Raw genomic sequence first — 19233 nt, forward strand, 5'->3', positions numbered from 1 at the left:
ACCCTGGGGGTCCCACTCCGGTGGCTACCAACAGCCCCCTCTGCCTGCCTCCTGGTTGCCCATTTCTGCTGCCTGGAGCCTTGGGACGCTCGGGATGATCCCTGGCCTGCTGGCTGCAGTTCCTCTGCCAAGGCAACCAGGAACCTCTAAAGCTGCCCAATTACCTTGAAGTCTACTCGGATCCTGTGCACGCCGTCCGTCAAGGGCTTCTGCCTAGAGGAGCTGCCGCCGCCGCCGCCGCCACTGCCGCTGGACGAAGTGCTCAGCGAGTTGAGCGAGATGCTCTCCGGCTTGCTGGCGGGAGGGGGCTTCTCCTGGAGAGGCAGAGCACCAGATGGGTCCCTTTCCACACCCCAGGCTCTCTGCTGCTCGGGGACCAAAAAGAGAACCAGGGTTAAGCATATTTTCAGTGGTGGCACGTTCATAGGCTGAATCCGAGCCACAACTCTTGCCACGCAGCTGCTTCGCTGCTACCAAAAAACACACCGCTCTGGGAGCTTCGCCATGACTTACTCCCTCTTCTTAAAATACTCAAGACACACCACCGGCCAGCTCTGGGCCAGAGGCGATTCCCAGGCAAGCCACCTTTTTCAAACATCTGTCCGTCCCCCAACAGCCACCGCAGGGGTGGGTCGGTCCACAGAGGAGTCTCTGCAAGGGCTCCTTCATCGTGGCTAGAAGGGCCCCCCCCGCCCACTCCCTCCCTTGAAGCCAAAGCAGGAGATCCCCTGACCTTCTCTTTCGGCTTCTGCTTTACGGGCGGACTTGGACGAGGAGCGATTTTCTTCGGCTTGCTTTGCTCAAGAGCTAGGAGGAAAAGAAGAACGCTCGGTTACAAGCTGAGAGCCGCCTCTGGATGTCAAGAGGAATTGCAGGCCTTCAGAAAACAGCAGCTTCTGAAGACACTGCTGCAGAAAGAGAAGACAGCGCACTACCCTGCCTTCGCGTCCAGAGGAGCCCCTGGGACACCCACCGTGACCGGCCGCCAATCCGGGCGAAGGAGAACCAAGCCTGACCTCTGGGGTCCCCTACCATCCCTCCCCTCCTGTAGACACAGAGCAAGTGGCGGGGCCCTGCAGCCTCCCTCTGATGCTTTCTGTTCGCCTGTCCGGCATTTATTGCCAAACACACAAAGGGGTTGGCCTTGCACCCAGGACCAGCGGAGAGAGCCAGGCCACCTCTCCCTCCAAAGGCCTTGTGGGACCCCGGGGGCTTCTCGATGGAAGCTGGACCCAGTCTGTCCCCCCTCCGCGGAAACCCTGCCCAGGACATTCTGCTCACCCTCCCCTTGGCATCAGGTGCCCAAGGGAGACTGCCTGCCACAGGGGGCACCCCCACCCCCTTTCTCTCTGCCTCTCAAAGAGCACCGAAAGGACGCCTGGGCCAGGGGTTCCCTCGGCTCCAGCCACTGATGCTCCCTCGGTGGGGGCCACAGCAGGGAGGGGGTCGGTGGGAGTGAAAGACAAACCAACGTGGCCAAGGAGTTACGGAGGGCAAGAGGCCACGCTGAGGCCCTGCCACTCGCCAGCATCCTTCTTCCTCCACGCCATGACCAAGGAGGCTCTCGGGTCTATCTCTCTTCCGGCCCATCCCACCGCCTCCCAGCTAGCGCCACGGGGGCTCCCTGCCCTGCCCTGCCCTGCCCTGCCCTGCCCTGCCCTGCCCTGCCCTGCCCTGCCCTGCCCCTCCTTGGCAGAACAGCACAGGCGTACCTGCTTCCGGTGGCAGGGGCACCTTTTTCTTGGGCTCCGCAGGGACGACTCTGGAAGTGTCCTTTTTTGGTGGGCCTGAGCTCAGCAGGGGCCCCGAACCCGCCTGTGCGGGGGGTGGGGGCTGCTTGCTGGTTTTCCGAACGGTGGGGGGAGGGGCCTGCTTGGGCTCCGGGAGAGGCAGCAGTGGGGGCAGTAGTGGGGCCCCCTCCTCGGTCGCCTTCTCCTCGCTAGGCTTCCGGGCCGCTTCCGGGCCCCTTTTGGGGGCGTGATTCTCTTTCACCAGAAGGGGCTGAGGGGTGGGGGCCTTCTGGGCAGGCTCTGCCGGGCTCTTCCCAGCCTGGCTCTCTTTCTTCTCCACCAACTTGGTTTTCTTCTCCTTCTTCTTGACGGCTGCAAAGCAAAGAGACAGGTCTGGTCGACCTGGAAACAGCCAGTGGAGACGGCAGCACCTCTGATGCACAGGCCTGCTAGCAGCTGGCCAGGCCACCTGTGGGGCACAACCTCTGCAGCGCCCCCCCCCGCGCTCCGCCCCATCTCTCCTCCCTCCTCCCTTTCAGAGCAGCCCCCTGACCTTTGGCTTGCTTCTGGAGATAGGCTTTGGATGGCATCCACTGCAGATTCTGGCATTTCCTCATCCTGCAGTGAAACAAATGAGGTGGGGGTGGGGTGGGGGGGTGGGGAGATGGTCAGCTGCTTGCTGTCCCCCCCGCCCCCACTTCGGCCACAAGGCTAACAGGTGAAGGCACGGCTTCAACGTGAAAGGAAAGCCCGAGGGGGAAGCTGAGCCACATCGGTGTCCCCTGTGAAGCCATTTTCTGATCCGTTTGGCCCACCAGTGGCCAGGCCAGTCCGCCACCGTACTTCTGCATTAAAAGAACGGACCTGCCATGCAGAGGTTCAAAGCTTTAAGGGGAGGGAGGGAAGGAAGGAAGAGCTCCCTGACATTCCCACCCCGCTTTTCCCAGGCACTGTCTGAGAAGGAATGATCACCACCTGCCCCCCCCCCCAGGAACTCTGCCTGAGAAAGGTGGAGGGCCAGCCTCAGCAAGACTGCCCATCCATCTGGCATTCCTCAGCTGATTTTTCCTGAGCATCGCAAAACCTCCCTCCACTGATTCCTTCCATTCTGGATATTCCACCAGAGGCAGAGAGGTCTACACCGTAAACAACCCCAGGTGGCACACGCCCTGGGGGGGGGGTGTCCCACGCTGGGGGCTTCATGCCACGCCCCGTAACCACAGGGAGGCGAGGGCAGAGCTGCGCAAACACCACACTTACTTGCAGCACTGCTTTTTGATGTTCCGCCCACCAAACTTTGGCTTGTCCAGACAGTTTGTGCAGACGCCGCAGTCCTCGGGGACCTGGCAGCCCGGGCATTGCCCGCAGCGCCTCGATCGCCGGCCCTTCTTCACTGGGGGCTCCTGGGGGGCCTTGTTCCTGGTCACCGGCTTCACGGGCTTGGTGGGAGGTGCCAGGGGCTCGGCATCCTCGGACCCGGCAACGGAGGACTTGTCTGTCAAACCCAAGGCCAGCCGTCAATTTGCCAGTCGGCCAAGGAGACCGCCGGGACGTGGCCAACAGAACAGTCTTGCTGTGGGGCCAACCTGGCCTGTGTCCGACCAGTGCAACGGTTTCCCCCGGCAGGCTCTGATGGTACGAAGGCGCTCAAAGGCACCCGGGGGCCTGGGGGGGGGGGAGGAAAGAGAGGAGGAGGAGGACCCCCAGGCCCTGCACGCCTTCCAGCTCTTACCATCATTCCCCATGGAAGACAGAATCTTCTCCCGCTCTTCCCAGGGCAGGGCGCTCAGGGTGGGCAGGTCGTCTGGGAAGACGGCTCTCTTGCGGCCCAGGGCGACGGCGGCCCTTCTGCAGACGTGCTTTATGCGCGGCCCTCGCACTGACGTCTCTGAGGAATCGCTCTCCTGACACTATAGGGCCAAGGGGGCAAGAGGACAGATGCAGCGAAGAAGACAGACTAGGGGGGCACGCGGAGCCCAGCCGCCACTCTGGAGGGAGAGGCTCAAACCCCTTTCGGAGCCTCCTCCAGCCCCCCCCCCCTTCGGTCAAACCACTTTCGTAGGACACCAGCGCAGAAACTATCATTTCCCCTCTCCTGAACTGTGGCTAGGTTGTGGTGCTTTTTTGTTTTGGTGCTTGAGTGTGTTTAAATAACACAACTTCTGCTTGGATGATCCAGCTACCTACAGAACTGCAGAAAACTGTTGGCCAAGCACCTTGCGAGTAACGAAGCATCCACCCAAAGCTGTGACCCTTGCAGTTTCTACTAACCCCTGGGTATAACACACACACATCCCAGGGGGGGCATCTTGAGGGGGAGGGACAAGCAAGAGACCAGAACGTGAGGCTAAACAAAAGCAGCCGTGCCAGAAGGAAACCCCCCCCCTCCAGCATTTCCAGAGGATGGGAGGGATGGCTCTGTCCCTTTGAGATGGAGGGTCCCACAGGATAGAACAGGCCACCAGAAGCTTCACCCCAGGGCTGGGGAGCTCCCGAGAGGCGATCGTTCTCAGACTGCTCTGCGCTGGCAGCCCCCAACTCACTTTCTGGCTCCCTTTGGGCCACCTCCCAGGCTGTGGACGCCAAAAAGGCTCCCCTTCCCTTCTTTCCCGCCGGCTAGAACCTTGCCCGAGTGGGGTGGGGGCGCTGCTTCCGGCCGTCCTCGCCCCCTTCCCTCCAGGGCCAGGTCTTTTCCGAGGCCCCTTCGGGGAGACATACCTGTCCTTTGGGCTGGTCCACCTGCTTGAGGGACTTGCTCTTCTCAATTTTGTAGAGCTGGGCCTTGGCTTTCTTCAGGAGACTTGCCACCCGCTTGTCCGCCATTGGAAGTTTGTCTGCATGAGCCAGCACTGAGCTGATGGAGGAATGCTTCACGATGCCAACAGAGGCGGCCGGGAAACGCAAGGCATCTTCCTTTTCCACAGCCGGAGCAGCCAGCCCGAGTTCCAGGCCAGACTTCTCGAGGGCCCCTCGGCCCTTCTTAGGCAGCTTGTTCTTAAGGATGGCTGGTGCTGAAGCTCCCAGAACCGCCGCCGGCGTGTCTGCCGTGGGAAGGGCCGCCAGGGACTTTTTCCGACCTGTTGGTTTTTTAGCCGAAGAGGAGGACACGGCGACCTCCTCATGGGCAACGGACTTTCCTTTAGCGACCCGAGCCAAGGGGAACAACGCTGGGCCCCCCTGGACCTCCGGCGCCGCCTTCTTCCGCTTCTCCTTCCTGGACTCATGCTTGTTTTCTTTCTCCCGCTCTCGGTCCCTCTCCCGGCCTTTCTCTCGCTCCGGACCTTTCTCGCCCTCCTTCTCCTTGGAGGGCTCCTCGGCCGCTCTGTCTCTGTTCTTGCCTCTCTCGGCCTGGGGGCTCGGGGTGAACCAGGGGAAGAGGGGAGCGGGGTCCCCGGAGGTGAAAGGCTCAGCCGGCGCGCTTGCTGGCTTCCTCAGCCTCTGGCTCTTCTCCGAGGCTTCCCCCGGCGGGGACAAGGAACGGGTCGGGAAGGGGAAGGTGGCGTTTAAGGCACTGGCGGCACGAGAACCCGCAGAGACGCTGGTGGGCGAGGAAGAGACCGGAGACAGCGGCGTCGGCGTGGACAAATCGGAGGCGGCGCTGAGCCTCCCGCTCCTCGTCCGCATCGAGTGCGAAGGAGACCGGGGTTCGGACCGAATGGGGCTGAAGACTCTCCTTCGCCGCTTCCGCGAGGAGGCGGCCACCACCGTGCTGCCGGACGCGCTGCGGCCCACGGAGGAAGGCAGTGTGACCGATTCGAAGATGCGGGAGTGGGCCTCGCTGGGGGTGAACCTGGCGGCTCGAAGGAGGGGGCTCCTCTTGTGCAAGTCAAACCTTGTCCCGGAGGGGAGCGGGGAGAAGAGGCGGGCGGGCACAGCGGAGGATCCGGGGGCAGAGAAGCGGGAGGCGAAGCCGACATCCTCCGGGGTCAGAGGCGGAGGGCGGAAGTTGTCAAAGACGGGCTTGCGGATCAGGCCCTCTTTGGCGTATTTGGCGGAGGAGAAGTACTGGGGCTCGGACCGCGAGTGCTTGAGGGAGGTCCAGCGGAAGGTGGGCTCCCGCAGGATGGACTTGCGCTTCTCCAGGGCGGGGGCGGCCGAGGAGGGCAGGAAGGGCGAGGCCAGCGGGATAGTGGGGGGGCATCAGCCAAGGGGCGTGCTCGGAGAGGCCGCCTGCCGGCTGGAGGGGTGGGGGAGGGGTGAGGAGGGGTGGGGGAGGGGAGGAGGAGGAGGAGGAAGAGGGGGGCTGCGGCTGCGGCGCGCTCTGGAGGCCGGGCAGCTTCTTGGCAGCTTTCGGCACAAAACCTCTCTCCGTCCTCCTCCTCCTGTTCCTCTCGGCGCCCTCGCTCTCCGGGGGCGGGGAAACGGGCCGCGCAGGGCGGACCTCTGGGACACCGGCGCACTCCTCTGACAGGGCCTGGGAATCCGTGGAGGTGTCGACGCTTGGGCTGCTGGAGCGCGAGGAGTCAGAAGATGCCTGGGAGGAGTGCTGGGAGGCCCCGCTGGACTTCTCGCTGGACTCGCAGGAGCTGGCGCTGACGGGGGTGGACTCCAGGCGGGCCACTTTGATGGGCGGGTCGTAATCCTCGTCTTCAATGAAGCGCTTGGGGGTCTTGATGATCCGCGAGGAGATGGCACTCACCACAGGCATGATGAACTGCCGGATGTTCTTCAGCTGAGTCCGGCCTTTCTGCCCCTGGAGCTTGGCCGCCTCTTGCTCCATCTTCTTCTGGGCCCCTTTCTTCGCCCGCTGCAGCAGCTGCCGTGCAATGGTGGCATCCGTCCTCTTGGAGGAGGGGAGGATCCTCACCGGCCTGCGGGGGCTCTGCCGGACGACCAGGGGCTTTTCCTCCTTGGGAAGGGCGACTGCCCCCTCCTTCTCCTTCCGAACCCTCTGGGCTTTGTCCAGCTGAGAACTCGCCATGATGTTGGGGGCTGCCTTCAAGGCTCGGTCAGAGGAGGGAGGCCTTCCTCTCCTGCGCACCATCTGGACTCCCTTCCTCCCAATTTGGAGCTTTCCTGCCTTGAACTGAGACTTCAGCGGGGAGATTTTGCCTGCTCTCAGTTTGATTTTGGCAGCATGCTGAAATGCGGCGGATGGAGCCCGCCGAATTTTCTTGATATTCTCCTTTTCCTCCTTGCCCGATTTCTGCACATCTTGAAGGCCCTCTTTGTGGCTGACCTTGAACTTCACAGTGCTCAGTGCAGGGGGCCTCCCCCGCCGCTTCTCTCCACTTTTCAGGTCTTTCTTCTTTACTTTTTCCATGGATGAAGCTTCTGGTTTGCTGGAAGAGGAATCCAGTGGCAAGGATTCTGAAAGTGCAACTGAACTTCGGTCTGAGCTGTTTCGAGGTCTCCCACGAGGTTTGCGCGTGCTAGTCTTGCCTAAAACAACAAGGGAAGGAAAAAGAAGGGAACAGGTCTATTACTCACTTGTTTCTTTATTCTGCAATTTCTCTCTTCTCCCCTCCCAAAATATACACCTTTCATTTGGTAATGTTCCTGAAGTGGACTGCAGATCAATAAAAACAAGTCAGTGTCTGCTCCAACAGGGCTATCATCTGAGAAAACATGACGTGGAAGAGGAAAAAGGACACGGATAGAAAAGGACGCAAGACAGTGCAAGTCCCAATTCCTCATCTTATGCAGCTGTTCTGGTCACTGAGCAGAGTGCTAAGGCTTTCTCTATCCTGCAGAAACAGATCTCTGCAAGATGCTGGTAAGCGTCTGCCTCTGTAGGCCACGCAGGAGAAAAACCGGCGATTGAGCTTTCCATGAGTGGGCTGAAAGAAGACATGCATGCTGCAGAGCAGCACGCCTTTTCTGTAGTAGGAGCCGTTCCAATCCAGGTGACTGACAGTAAAAGACCAAACGTTTCTCCAAGATTTTCAGAATCGCTGTAAATGTTCGACAGATCAGCCAGTCACTTTCTTGCATTCTTTTCAGAAACAGAGAACAAGGACAGCATCCAAGATGACTCAAACCAACAGTGGATTCACATGACTCTGTTTCTGCCTGCTGCTCATGTCCAGAGCCAACAAAGGAACTGGGGGAGACGGGGAGGTGAGGGACGCACATCTGCCTCAGGGGCTAATTTGGCCACAGAAAGGACAGGTGCAAGGAGCTTCAGCCATGAAGCTGGGATTAAGCCAAAAAACCAGGGAGAAGCTGAGCGTGTCCCTCCGTGGCCTGCATGCCCCTCTCCCTTTGCCCGCTCCAGGAACTCAAGGAGCCCTTCAGCAGGCAAGCAAGCTCCCTGGCCAGCATTGCCACCTAGAGAATCAGGATGCTCTTGGCAGCTAAGACAACCCTGACCCCCACCTTTCCAGGAATTTGTATCCCATTCCCTACCCACCCACCCCAAAAACAACCAAAGCATGTAGCGGTCTTTACTTGGAGAGCATTGTCACGATCCCACCAGAGGGCATCTCCTGCTGGCAACAGGAAAGTGGTGCCTCCGGCTGCGCCTCCTGCTTTGTAGCACACCCAGCACATCCTTCAGGCCACCCCCTCCCCTCTCCCCACCTCCCATGAGCATCAAACGATAGATACCTGTGGGAGACTTGGCAGGACTCCGGCCTTTGGCCTCATCATCATCGGATCCAAAGCCAAGGAACTGCTCATCCTGCAAAAAACAAACAGCAAAACTACCTGAAGTGAAAATGTCCGAGAAAACCGCAAGGCAGACTTTAGGGAATTTGCAGAAGTGCCCACATCTCCTCCCAAGTAAGTGGAGGTAGAAGGAAACTAGCAACAAGCCCAACATGCTGCGCGCATGCAGAACCCGGACCCACCCTGAGACAGCCGTTAAGGTCTTGGAGGAGAAATGCCATTTGACGGTCACTGGCCCACAACAAAAGAGTATATGGGGGTGGGGGTGGGGGACACCCAGGAGGAGTCTGCTCTGGGACAGCCCAAAAGAAGAGCTGTTCCACGCAGCCCCAAACTTCCTGAGGATATTCAGTGCCATGAGATGTGGCAACAGGTGCAACCTAAAAAAACAGGCAGAGCAATTCATGGAAAAAGGGAATAGCCTGCAATAAGAAAAGGAAAAACAACAGCCACGAGATCCATGAGTAGTGAACACAATTCTGAGCTATGTTAACACCTTCGCTACATCAGCACAAGAGTTGCACAGAAGACAAGCTTCCAAGTCCCCCCTCCCTTTTCTTCAGCCACTGATGGCATCAAACTGGGGCCACGCGCGGGGGGGGGGGGGGGAGGCAAAGAGCCAGACCAGATGCTCTTGAAGGCAGACAGCACCCAAGGCAAGATGGAGTCTGTAGGTTCAGCATAAAACAAAGCAGTCACAGAATTTGTTCAGCTTCTTTCTCCTCTCTCTCTCTCTCTCTCTCTCTCTCTCTCTGTAGAAAAAGACCAGGCAAGGACCTAGCAGATCCACCCATCATCACCCCATCACCTATTTCCAGAGGTGCTTAGCTCACCCGGCCACACAGATCCTCCACATTCAAAACAGAGCACCTCTCATAACCGCAGGGCAAAAGGCAGGGTGTTGCGCTCCTGCTCTCTGAGAGCTTTTACTCAGCAGCTGCATCTGGGGCAAGGCAGGGCAGGGCAGAGGACCAGCTAGATCCAGATCCATGGGATGCTAAAAGGGCACTGCCCCTCTTCTGCACAGACGGTGCCTGCAGGGAGGGGACAAGGGCAGCCCCTCCGTTCACCCGCTTTCTCAGACGCTCTGGGGCATTCAGCTTGGCTCTTCTAAGTGGGGTACGGAGGAGAGTTCTATGGGAGAGGCAGCAGCACCCAGAGACCTGCTGGGGCTGGGCAATCATGGCAGGGGGTGGATTCTGCCCTCCTGCCATGGAGGTGCCGTGCCTTTGGTGGCCTCCATCAGAATGAACCACCAACATGCAGGAAAAAGAGAGGGCCGTCCATAGGAGGACACCCTGCACCGCCACCTTCTCACCCGCCAACCGCCATCGTCAGGCTTGCTCTTACCTGCAGGGTGCAAGCTTCACCGACCGACAGAGAGAAGATCGGCCAAGGCACCCTCCCTTCTGGCAGAGGGGGTAGGGGTGGGCAGGAGCAGAATGGAACCATCCGACATCGGGCACAGAAGATTCCCCACCATGCGGGGGCTTTTTTGCAGCCAACGGCCATGCAATCCATGGAAAGAAGACAGCTGGCCTGATAGCCGCCACTGGGGTAGGAAGGAGGCCCTGGCGCAGAGCGCCGGGCGCTGTAGCTTCTGCCAGCTCTGGAGAGCCAGGGAGCCTGGGACTGACTGGCACAGCTGACTGCAGGGACACAAGTGGTGAGCAGGGCGGCAGAAGGCTCCCTTTTCACTGGCACCCCTTAGGAAGGACCCAAGCAGCCCCAACGACATCCACTGCAGCGGCCTTTGGCTTCCTGCACTCCGACGGCTGGTCTCTCTCCCGGGAATGCGGCTCAGCCCACCACAGCAAGAGGTGGGAGATGGAAGGGCGTTCTGAACACATCTGCAGATGCGTCTGCACGCACGCACACGCACACACACAGACACAGACACTGAGCTGGGTGGGTTAGATTTAGGAAGGACTGTTAATTGGAGGAAAGGCCACAATGCAGGTTCCCTCTCAATTCTGGTCCCAGCCAATTCCTGAAGAGTTCCAGGGCTAGAAAAACTGTGCTGAAGAACGGCTACCCTTCTTCTTTCTGCCTGCTGGAGAAAGAAGAGAGCCTGCTGGTTGTTTAGCATCACATCATCCACCAGCCTCTCCTGTCCCTGTGGAAGAGGAGGGGAGGGAGGGGAGGGAGGGAGTGGGGTATATGCACCACCACCCCCTCAGAAGAACAAGGGGGCCCATATCTGTGAATGCCGCCAACCTCCTGAGCCATCAGCTTGGCCCCACCAGCCCCTGCAACTCGGCTGGCCGAGAGCAGCAGCAGCAGCAGCAGCAGCAAAGGGGCACTGCGGAAGCTGGGCATCGCTGGCAGGCTGGCTTTGCACACAGCACTGCAGAAAGCAGCCGCTGCTGCTGCTGCTGCTGCTGCCTCGTCATGGCTCCTCTGCCAGCCACTCCCCTTGGACACGTGGGGCTCCCTGCAAGAAGTAAACAATGCTCTGGTTGAGGAGGGCTTGAGGCAGGCAGCTCTACAAAGCTGGCAGGGGGTGCAACTGGCGAGCCTCAACCGAGACTGCTCTGAAAAGCACACGGTTGGCCTTTTTAGCTAGCTCCCGTGAGGGGAAAGAAAAGCCCCCAGACAAGGAGGCTGAAAGGTCGAGACGCTGACCCAGCACCGAATGCTTCCCTTCTCCCAAGACCTCTCTCCCTGCCTAGAAAGCCAATGGTCCTGGACAGGGCGGTCCTGGAGGGAGAGAAGCAGACTCCCAGGGATGCCAGCTCCTCTTGACCAAAGACTCTCGGTCCCCTGAACACTCCAAAAAAAACCCTCCCCCCCTCGCTGTCCACCTGAAATGGTTGCTGCATCTCTGCAACCATCCCTTGGCTATTGTGAGGTCTCTCTCCCAGGCAAAGCAGAGAGAGGTACAAGCAACGGGGCAGGTAGGAGGATCCCCAGCTCCAGATGTCAGGGCCCCCTACCTCTTGGCCTAAAAAAATATTAGCCCAAGTCTTGCCAGACCGCCTTGCTTTCCCTACACCCCCCTCCCGCCCCCCCCCCATAGCACCTCCAGGCCTTGGTCTTCCTAGCAAACCCTGGAACACCACCTGCGCTCACAAAGGCCACCTGGCCTCGGAGTCCTCTGAGGCTCTGCAGTCAGAGGCCTGTCCCTGGGCCCCTCCTGCCTCTGCTGCCTCTGGCCCCAAGCTGTCTTTTCTTACAGCTAGAACGGAGGAGCACAAACACAACCTGGAGCCACCAGGTAAGGCAAACGTGAGAGCAGCCAGCAGAGGCTGGAGCCAGCAAGCAGCTTTTCCTCTCAAGAGAGATCCCTTCTGGAAGAGACCCCTCCGTGTCTAGGGCCTGGGGCTGCCTCTCCCTAGTAGTTCAGGCAGTGGACAGCTCCAACCGAGCCGCTCATCCAGGCTCCAGTCCCAGGAGCTTGGAAACTGGAGGGGTGGGGTGGGGGCTCTCTTACTTCAACTCCCCTGACACTGCCCTCTTTCCTGGGGCCGCAAGAGGAGAAGCTCTGCCGCCAGCAAGCCTTTCCCTGACGAATGGTCTGAAAACATGCATACAGGTAAGTAGAAGTAACACCTTGGGCTGTTTCCCAGGTCCTCCCAAAGGCCAGCTAAAGGCAGCAGGCCGCTCTCTCTCTGCCTGCAAGGGGAGGGCAGGATCGCTCCCTTGGGCTGGCTAAGGACATATGTGGTGCAGGGGATCTATGGAAGCCCTGCTTCAACAGCCGTCCCACTTCAGAAGATGAAACACAACCCCTAAGGTGGTTCAACGAACAGAGATACAGACAAAGAAGGGGTAGATGCAGAAATCTTGGGGGGGGGGGGGAGAAGGAGGTCACAGGCAAATGGCAGCAGAGCCCCTTCCTTTTGCATGCAGCTTTTCTTTCTTACTTACTCTTTCTTTTTTTCTTTCTAATCAGGGAATCCCAACGTTTTCCACTGTCACTGCCAGCAGCAAAGGTGTCAGCGAGCCACAGCTGGGACCCCAAACCACAACTGATCTAATATCAGGGCCCCCCCCCATCCCCTACTCCAATCAAAGACGAGGAGTGAATGAGCACTCCAACACAGGAGTGGAGTTGTCTGGCCAGAGGCCTTGGCTGGACAGCTCCCTGGCAACCTTACAACCTCTCTTTTCAAAGGGGCGTTTCAGTGCCTCTGCTCCCATAATTGTTCCTCCTTGCCTGCCGGCCGCCTTCTCTGCCTCACCAGAACACAGGAGAATCCAGAGAGAATAGGAGGGAAAGACTAGGATGCAAATGGGCCAGTTATTTCAGAAATGTATCGATTCAGATGCCAATCAACCATGCTGGCCGGCCGGCCATGTATGTATTGTATGTATGTATGTCCCCTGACTAACAACTGGACTTCCACTGCTACTGCAACCCACAAACACATTTCTAGGGAGAAAACTAATTAAATATTTCAGGCCCAAGACATTTAAGACTTCAGAAGTAAGCATCAGCACCTCGAATTAGGCCCAGGAATGTAGGATAAAAGAATATTCCACTAATGTCTGTAAAGCACATGGAAAGTAATTTGGTTGCAACATTCTGTACACTTTTCAAGAACAACCCGTGCAGATGATACTGTAACACTGTAGTAAGAAAATGATCAACGCACGTGTCTAGATCCACCTTCAACTGAATAGTCAAAGCTGGGGGCGACGGCATTCACGGCCACAGCAAAAAACTCAACAATAATCTGTGAGGGCTCCCAAGCGGCAAGCCTCATCTTTAAAAAGAATGCAACTCAACTGAGTGCAGGTTCTACTCCAGTGTTAGTCTGCCCTTAGCGGCTAACGGGAGCTCTCCTTGTCTGGTCTGTGCTCCAACCTGTCATCCTACACCCAAATCCATCCCTGCATCATGTTCTGAACACCTACCTTGTCTTCAGAGTTAGCTGAAGTAAGACACAGACAGGCCTGGGTGTTCTCTGGGCACTGATGAGACCCAACCCAAAAACCCCAGATGACCTCTCTTTGAAGCTTAACACGTTGGCAAGTCAGGGTCCGCAGGGCAAAAGGCACGGGTGCTCCCTTCCTCCTAAACCGCTGCCTGAGATCCTTCAGTCACCCAGGAGGGAGGGATGCGCCATGAAACAGGTCTCATCCCTATGATCAGCAGGACCCACCACAAAGACGTTCTCCATCTAATTCCCAGCATCATTCAATCTATCAAGCCAATCTCCCCTATCTCCTTGAGAAAAATTCCAAACAGTTACTTTAGGCATGGAAGCCAACCCACTAAAATACTTTCTGCCAAACTGAAGAAATAAAAGCTGGGCAACAACAATTATTCAGGATGGTGGGACCCAAAGCTCACGTCCTCAACGTCACTGTCTCGTGTTTACAGAGGAGGACGCAGCCCACCTGCCAGGAAGCCTTCACGATCCCCTCCACCCACCCCGACTCTGCTGGCATCCTTCCTCAGCCAAGAGGGGGGCAGCCCAACTGGAAGGCGGCCGACCTTTTCCCTCTATGTAACCTGCCCACATCCTGATGTTGAATAAGATGAAGGTTCTCCCTCCCATGGGGGCAAAGAGCTGTTCTAGAGAGACTGCTCTCCATTTCAAGGCCACCTTATTAGCGCAGCATTCAGCCAAATGCACTGGGGCCGAAGGCATTGCCATCTTCTCACCCAAAACAATCTCAGCAAAGAGCAAGCACCACAGCAGCAGCAAAGAAGCATTTCCTTGCTGTCCGCTCCATCACGCAGGGAGCCCTAGAAGGGGCTCTTACCTATGTCCTGTGCCCCTAGAAAAACAAGCGCAGATGATACCTTCGTTACTGGACCACTAACATTTTTTAAAAAAATAATTAGCTTTCACCTTTACTAGTCTAAACTAGAGAGGGTCTAAAGCTAGCTGACTTATTTTTAATTTAGTCATCCATTAAAGGTATAAAGTTGAGCATGCTGCTTATATACCACCCCATGGTGCTTAAAGCACTCTCTGGGTCATTTACAATTTAATCATGCAGACTATACATGGTCCCCTCCCCCTGTGAGCCGGGTACTCAATTTACCAACCTCGGAAGGCTGGAAGGCCGAGTCAACCTTGAGCCAGCTACCTGAACCCGAGGTCAAACTCAGGTTGCGAGCAGAGTCTTCAGTGCAGTACTGTAGTTTAACCAGTATGTCGCAAGGCTCCTAGGTGGGCTCTATTTCCCCCTCCTGGGAAGTCCCTGGGCCGTACCTGCTGGCGCTGGGCCACAGGGGAGGGCTGACAGAGGTGGCGGTACCACACATTCCTGTTAGCATGTGTGGCAGTGACATGCCATTTCCTGTTTCTGCATGCTGTCAGGTGCATTCAAGGGCATGATTCCTGTGAGATCCCCAGCAGCAAATGGAAAAAGGGGGCAGAGCTTCTGGGCCAGGCTGAGCCAGACCCTCAGTGCCACTTGCTTCTTTTTGAACAGCTGTTGTTAACTAGGATGCTAGTTGGACACAAAACCACACACGCATTATGCTCGCCCTAGCCCTCTGCAAAGCAGGCACCCCCACAGCGTTTTTGATCTTGACGTATGATTTCTGGAAGAGCCATGTGCTCTTTAGCCTGCAAGTGCTTGGGGTTTTTTGGGGAAGAGTCCTTTCAAGTGACTCCTAAATTTTATGCTGGACACAAATACTGCTATTTACAATTGCCAGCAGATGTCAAAGGCCACCAAGTTAGGAAACACAAGCTGTTCCTCCCCACTGAGCACCAAAGCTTCCAACTACTATGAGATGCTGAACACCGACTTGGACTGAAACAGTAGCACTTTTAAGTATGTATACCTACCCATACGGGTACATGTATCAGCACACACAACATACACAGGGGCAGGTACTCAAATATACAATGCAACAATGTTTCCACTGAGATAAAGAGTCCTAACACCAAAAGGACAGCTACTTATTATAGCTAAGGGACCCTGACTTCAAGGAGGGGATAAGCGAGTAAAGAGCAACAGGTTGCATTAGGTCAGTTCCTGCCTCAGGAACCCTGAGTTTACAGAAATAGTCAATAATGGAAGAGATTCCAAACAGATGACAGCACATCCTTTAGATATAACGAGGGGCAGCTGAAGAGATCAGCTTCCTAAGCTGTGGTCTCCAACCCCCTCCCAAAAAAAGGGGGGGGACTATGTCTAACTTTGAATCAACCAGCAAGGCAACCAACCAGTTTTTCCCTTGACATTAAATTACACACAGTAGTTCTCTCCCACTCCTTCCTCAAGTCAGGAACACAGCTGGGTGTCTCTCCCCCCCCCCCCCAATCTGCAGGTAGAGGCAGCACCTTTCCTTACAAGCAGATGCCTCGAAGCATCCTTTAATTTGAGTGACACTAACAATAATGGAAACCTGGAAAATTTCACATCCTCTTGACATATTAATCCCACCCACCCACTGCAAAGCCTGAATGTCTGAAATTGGTTTTGCCAGGCTCACAGTACAGCACGGGCTCTAGCGAGGGAGCCAGTTCCCCTCCCTGTCAAAGGGACGGCTCTCTCTCTCTCTCTCTCTCTCTCTCTCTCTCTCTCTCTCTCCAATCCATTGAGGGAACAGGGATTGGGGGCTGACTTTAGTGCCAAGCTTTTTCCTTTGGGGCTCCTCTAGGTTTTCCTCACTCACCAAGAGAATGATTCATACTTTCACCAGGCAAGAAAAGAGACATCTAGAGCAACCATCAGATATGGTGCTGGCCCTGGAATCAGCTCCAGCATGTCTCTACCACCACCCTTGATCTGTGTCAAAACCCTGATACCAGAAAAAGGCCACAGTCACCCTTGGAAGGTCCTCTGTCACTACACAAGGGGCTTGGGGGAGTTGGACCTCCCTTCTCACACAAAGCAATAAATGGGGTGGGAGGGGAGGGGAGGGGTGCACTTCACAAATGGAGCAACACAGAATGAGAGGGGGAGCACCCCATGCTGCCCACCCAGATCATTACAGGTGAGAGAAGTTGGGGGGGGGCACAAGGCAACCAGCTGAGCCAGCCCCCTGACCCGAACAAGAACTCAGGGACGTGGCAACTGCCAGCCATAAATGAAACTGCTGGAGGCCACAGAATGACCATCTAGCTGTTTACTATGTCTAATATGAAATAAGCTCAAACTAAAACTTTAATATGTCGAGTTAAGTTCCCTATACGGTGTGTTACCTATCAGAGTTTTCTTTTTTTATTGAAAATGAAGGAAAGCCGGGTCCCAGAGAGACAAATTTCTTGTCTCTCACTCTTCTGGACTAGAATGCTGGTATTTCTTCTGATTTGCACTTTAAAACGTAACTGGGAATTAATTAAATATACTGACAAGGCCATTGCATGGGTGGATGGCGCAACTTCTCTGCCGCTGGGTGGCAAAGAGCCAACACCTTAACTGGTAACTAAAGCTATACCACCTTCCATGCCCTCGGTTTTGTTTTTTAATTCTAGAAATGGTTCTCTCCCTTTCTGCCAGAATCTAAAAGCATTAAAGACTCAGTTGGACTTTATGTTACTTCTTCCTGGCAGGGCAAGGGCGCTCTCACCCAGAGGGTCCTGCTTGGCACCCCTCAAGCCCTGGCTGGCATCAATTACTCCGGTTGCACCCAGGATCCTCACCCAGCAAGCCCAACTCAGCGTGTGGGTGTGTGCATGTGTGTGGGGGGGTCCTTCGGGGCTGCACGTGGCCTTCCTCCTCCTCCTCCTCCTCCTCCTCCTCCTCCTCCTCCTCCTCCTCCTCCTCCTCGGCTCCCTATCTTGGTGGGGTTGAAGAAGGGATGCCAAGGGAGGGGGACAGAATCCAGTCAAAAGGGGCCTCCTCCCGCTGAGCTTTGGCCTTGCTGCTCCCCGTAAGGGGAAGGGGTGGTGTGGGGGGGGCAGACCCGCACTCCGGGCACGGGAGTGGAGCCCTGACAGCCGGGGGGGGGGGGGCGAGGAGGGGCGGCGCTGCCGAGCGAGGACTTTCTTGCACCAGGGCGCTGCCCCCCCGCCCCCCCCCGAGCGCGGCGGCGACCAAGGCAGGGAACGGGGGGGGCGCGGCCAGAGGAGAGCGGGCGATGCCGGCCGGCCGGTGGGGGGGCTCCCTCCCCCTCCCTCCCTCCCTCCCCCCGCGCACCGCTCCAGCCGGGGAGGCGCGGCGAGGGGGCGTGCCGGCCTGCTCGCTCGCTCGCTCCGCTGCCTGCCGGCCGGCCAGCCTCTCCTTCCCGCGCCGGGCGAGGGATGCGCGCGCCGGGGGGGGGGCGAGAAGGCGGCGGCGGCGCCCCCTCCCCCCACGCAAGCGCAAGCAAGCGCAACCTCCCCACGCGCGCGCGCGCACGCACATACACACACACACAACCCCCAGGCAGCTCGCGTGCGGCCGGGCGCGAGCGCGGGCACGCCCCCTCCCTCTCCCGCCGCGCAGGCGGGCACGAGCGCCCCCGCCAGACCGACCGACCGACCCCCCCACCGGGCGCGCGCCCCTCCCTCCCCTCCCTCCCCCCCCCGCGCGCCGGCTCACCTCTCCGCTGCCCGCCTCAGCCCCGCAGGCCGCGCGGAACCGGCGCAGGTTGATGCCGATGGCGGCCGAGACCTGGAGCGCCGCGTCGAAGCCCGGCGCCACCCCGGCCACGGAGCAGGGGAAGGCGGCCGAGGCCGAGGCCGAGGCGGCGGCGGGGGTCGGGCCCGGGACCGGGGCGGTCGCCGCCTGCGGATGATGGGGCTGAGGCAGGGGCGAGGCCGAGGAGGAGGAGGAGGAGGGTCCGCCCGTCCCGCCCCCTCCGCTTCCCGCCGCCGCCGCCCCCTCCGCCGCCGCCGCGGCCCCTCCGCCGCCCCCTCCTCCTCCTCCTCCTCCTCCCCCCGGCCCAGCGGCGGCGGCGGCGGCGGGCGGGCGCTCGTGGGGCGGCGGCTCCCCGCGCAGGCTGCGCACGGCCGGCACCCTCAGGCGACAGCCCCCGAGCCCGCGGCGGCCCCACCCGCCGCTGCCGGGCCGGGCCGGGAAGCGCCACCGACCGCTGTGCGCCATCTTTCCTGCCAGGCGACGAGCCAAAGCGCGGGGCCGGCCGCGCCCGGGAACCTGCCTGCCGCCCTCGCCCCCCCTAGGGGCGCTGCACGCGCCGGCCGCCCATCCAGCTTCCCGGGCCCCGCCGGAGCGCCGCCCCGCGCCCCGCATGAGCCGCCAGGCGCCCGCTCCCGCCCGGCAAAACCGCGGCGCCCATTCAGCTTCCCGGGCCCGGCGCGCCCGCCCCGCAAGCGGCATAAGGCCTCGCCCGCCCGCCCCGACCGGCATAACTGGCGCCGGAATGCAGGGCGCGGGGCCCCGGCGGGGGCGGAGCCTCCTCCTCCTCCTCCTTCCCCCTCCTCGCCCTGGTGGCTGCAGCGCCGGAGCCACCCGCGGGAGCAGGCGCGGGGGCGGGGCGGGGCGGGGCGGGCGAGGGATGGGGGGAGCCGGTGGCCGCCGGCGCGGGAAAAGCTCCGCCTGCCCTCCGGCAGCAGCGGCGGAAGAGGAAGAGGAGGAGGAGGCGGGCCAGCCGGAGGCGCGGACCAGGCTTCTCCCACGTTCCCCGCAGAGGGCGTGGACCGCCCCCCCCCGTGTCTCTCCAGCCAAAGGGGCGGCAGGTCGGCTCTGGCGGGACGGATGCGCGGGGCGGCCACGGGCTACCCGGGCCCTTGGCTCCCGTCCGCCGCCACCGCTCCGCTGCTTGCCTCCGAGGGAGGAAGCGCTGCTGCCCGGGTGCCTCGGGAGCGCCCTGGCCGGCCGGGGCCAGGACACCCTCCGGCCGCTGGGGCAAAAGGAAAGCGAGCCGGGCTGGAGCGCAGGGAGGGTTGGCACCTGCAACTCTCAGCACCAAGGCCGAGGAATGGTGGCAACCCGAGGGCCGCACTTGCCCGCTCGCCGCCGGCCCTTCCTCCCTTTGTGGCAGGCGCCAGATAAGCAGCGGGCACCTCCTTCCTAACCCTGGCAGGGCCCTTGTGCG

At 59.2% G+C, this 19233-nt stretch overlaps 1 protein-coding gene across 1 annotated transcript in view; it reads right to left on the reverse strand.

Annotated features, from left to right (window-relative positions):
- KMT2A (lysine methyltransferase 2A) overlaps positions 1-18478 on the reverse strand; it is a 40665-nt gene extending 22187 nt beyond the window's left edge. The window contains 10 exon segments of the mRNA XM_072979399.2: positions 165-365; positions 734-807; positions 1713-2102; positions 2284-2348; positions 2991-3225; positions 3463-3640; positions 4449-5867; positions 5869-7112; positions 8280-8352; positions 17778-18478. Coding sequence (XP_072835500.2) covers positions 165-365; positions 734-807; positions 1713-2102; positions 2284-2348; positions 2991-3225; positions 3463-3640; positions 4449-5867; positions 5869-7112; positions 8280-8352; positions 17778-18428 — 4530 coding nt within the window. The 5' untranslated portion in view covers positions 18429-18478.
- Between the last annotated feature and the right edge of the window lie 755 nt (positions 18479-19233).

Source organism: Pogona vitticeps, chromosome 8, assembly GCF_051106095.1.
Source record: "Pogona vitticeps strain Pit_001003342236 chromosome 8, PviZW2.1, whole genome shotgun sequence".
NCBI lineage: Eukaryota > Metazoa > Chordata > Lepidosauria > Squamata > Agamidae > Pogona > Pogona vitticeps.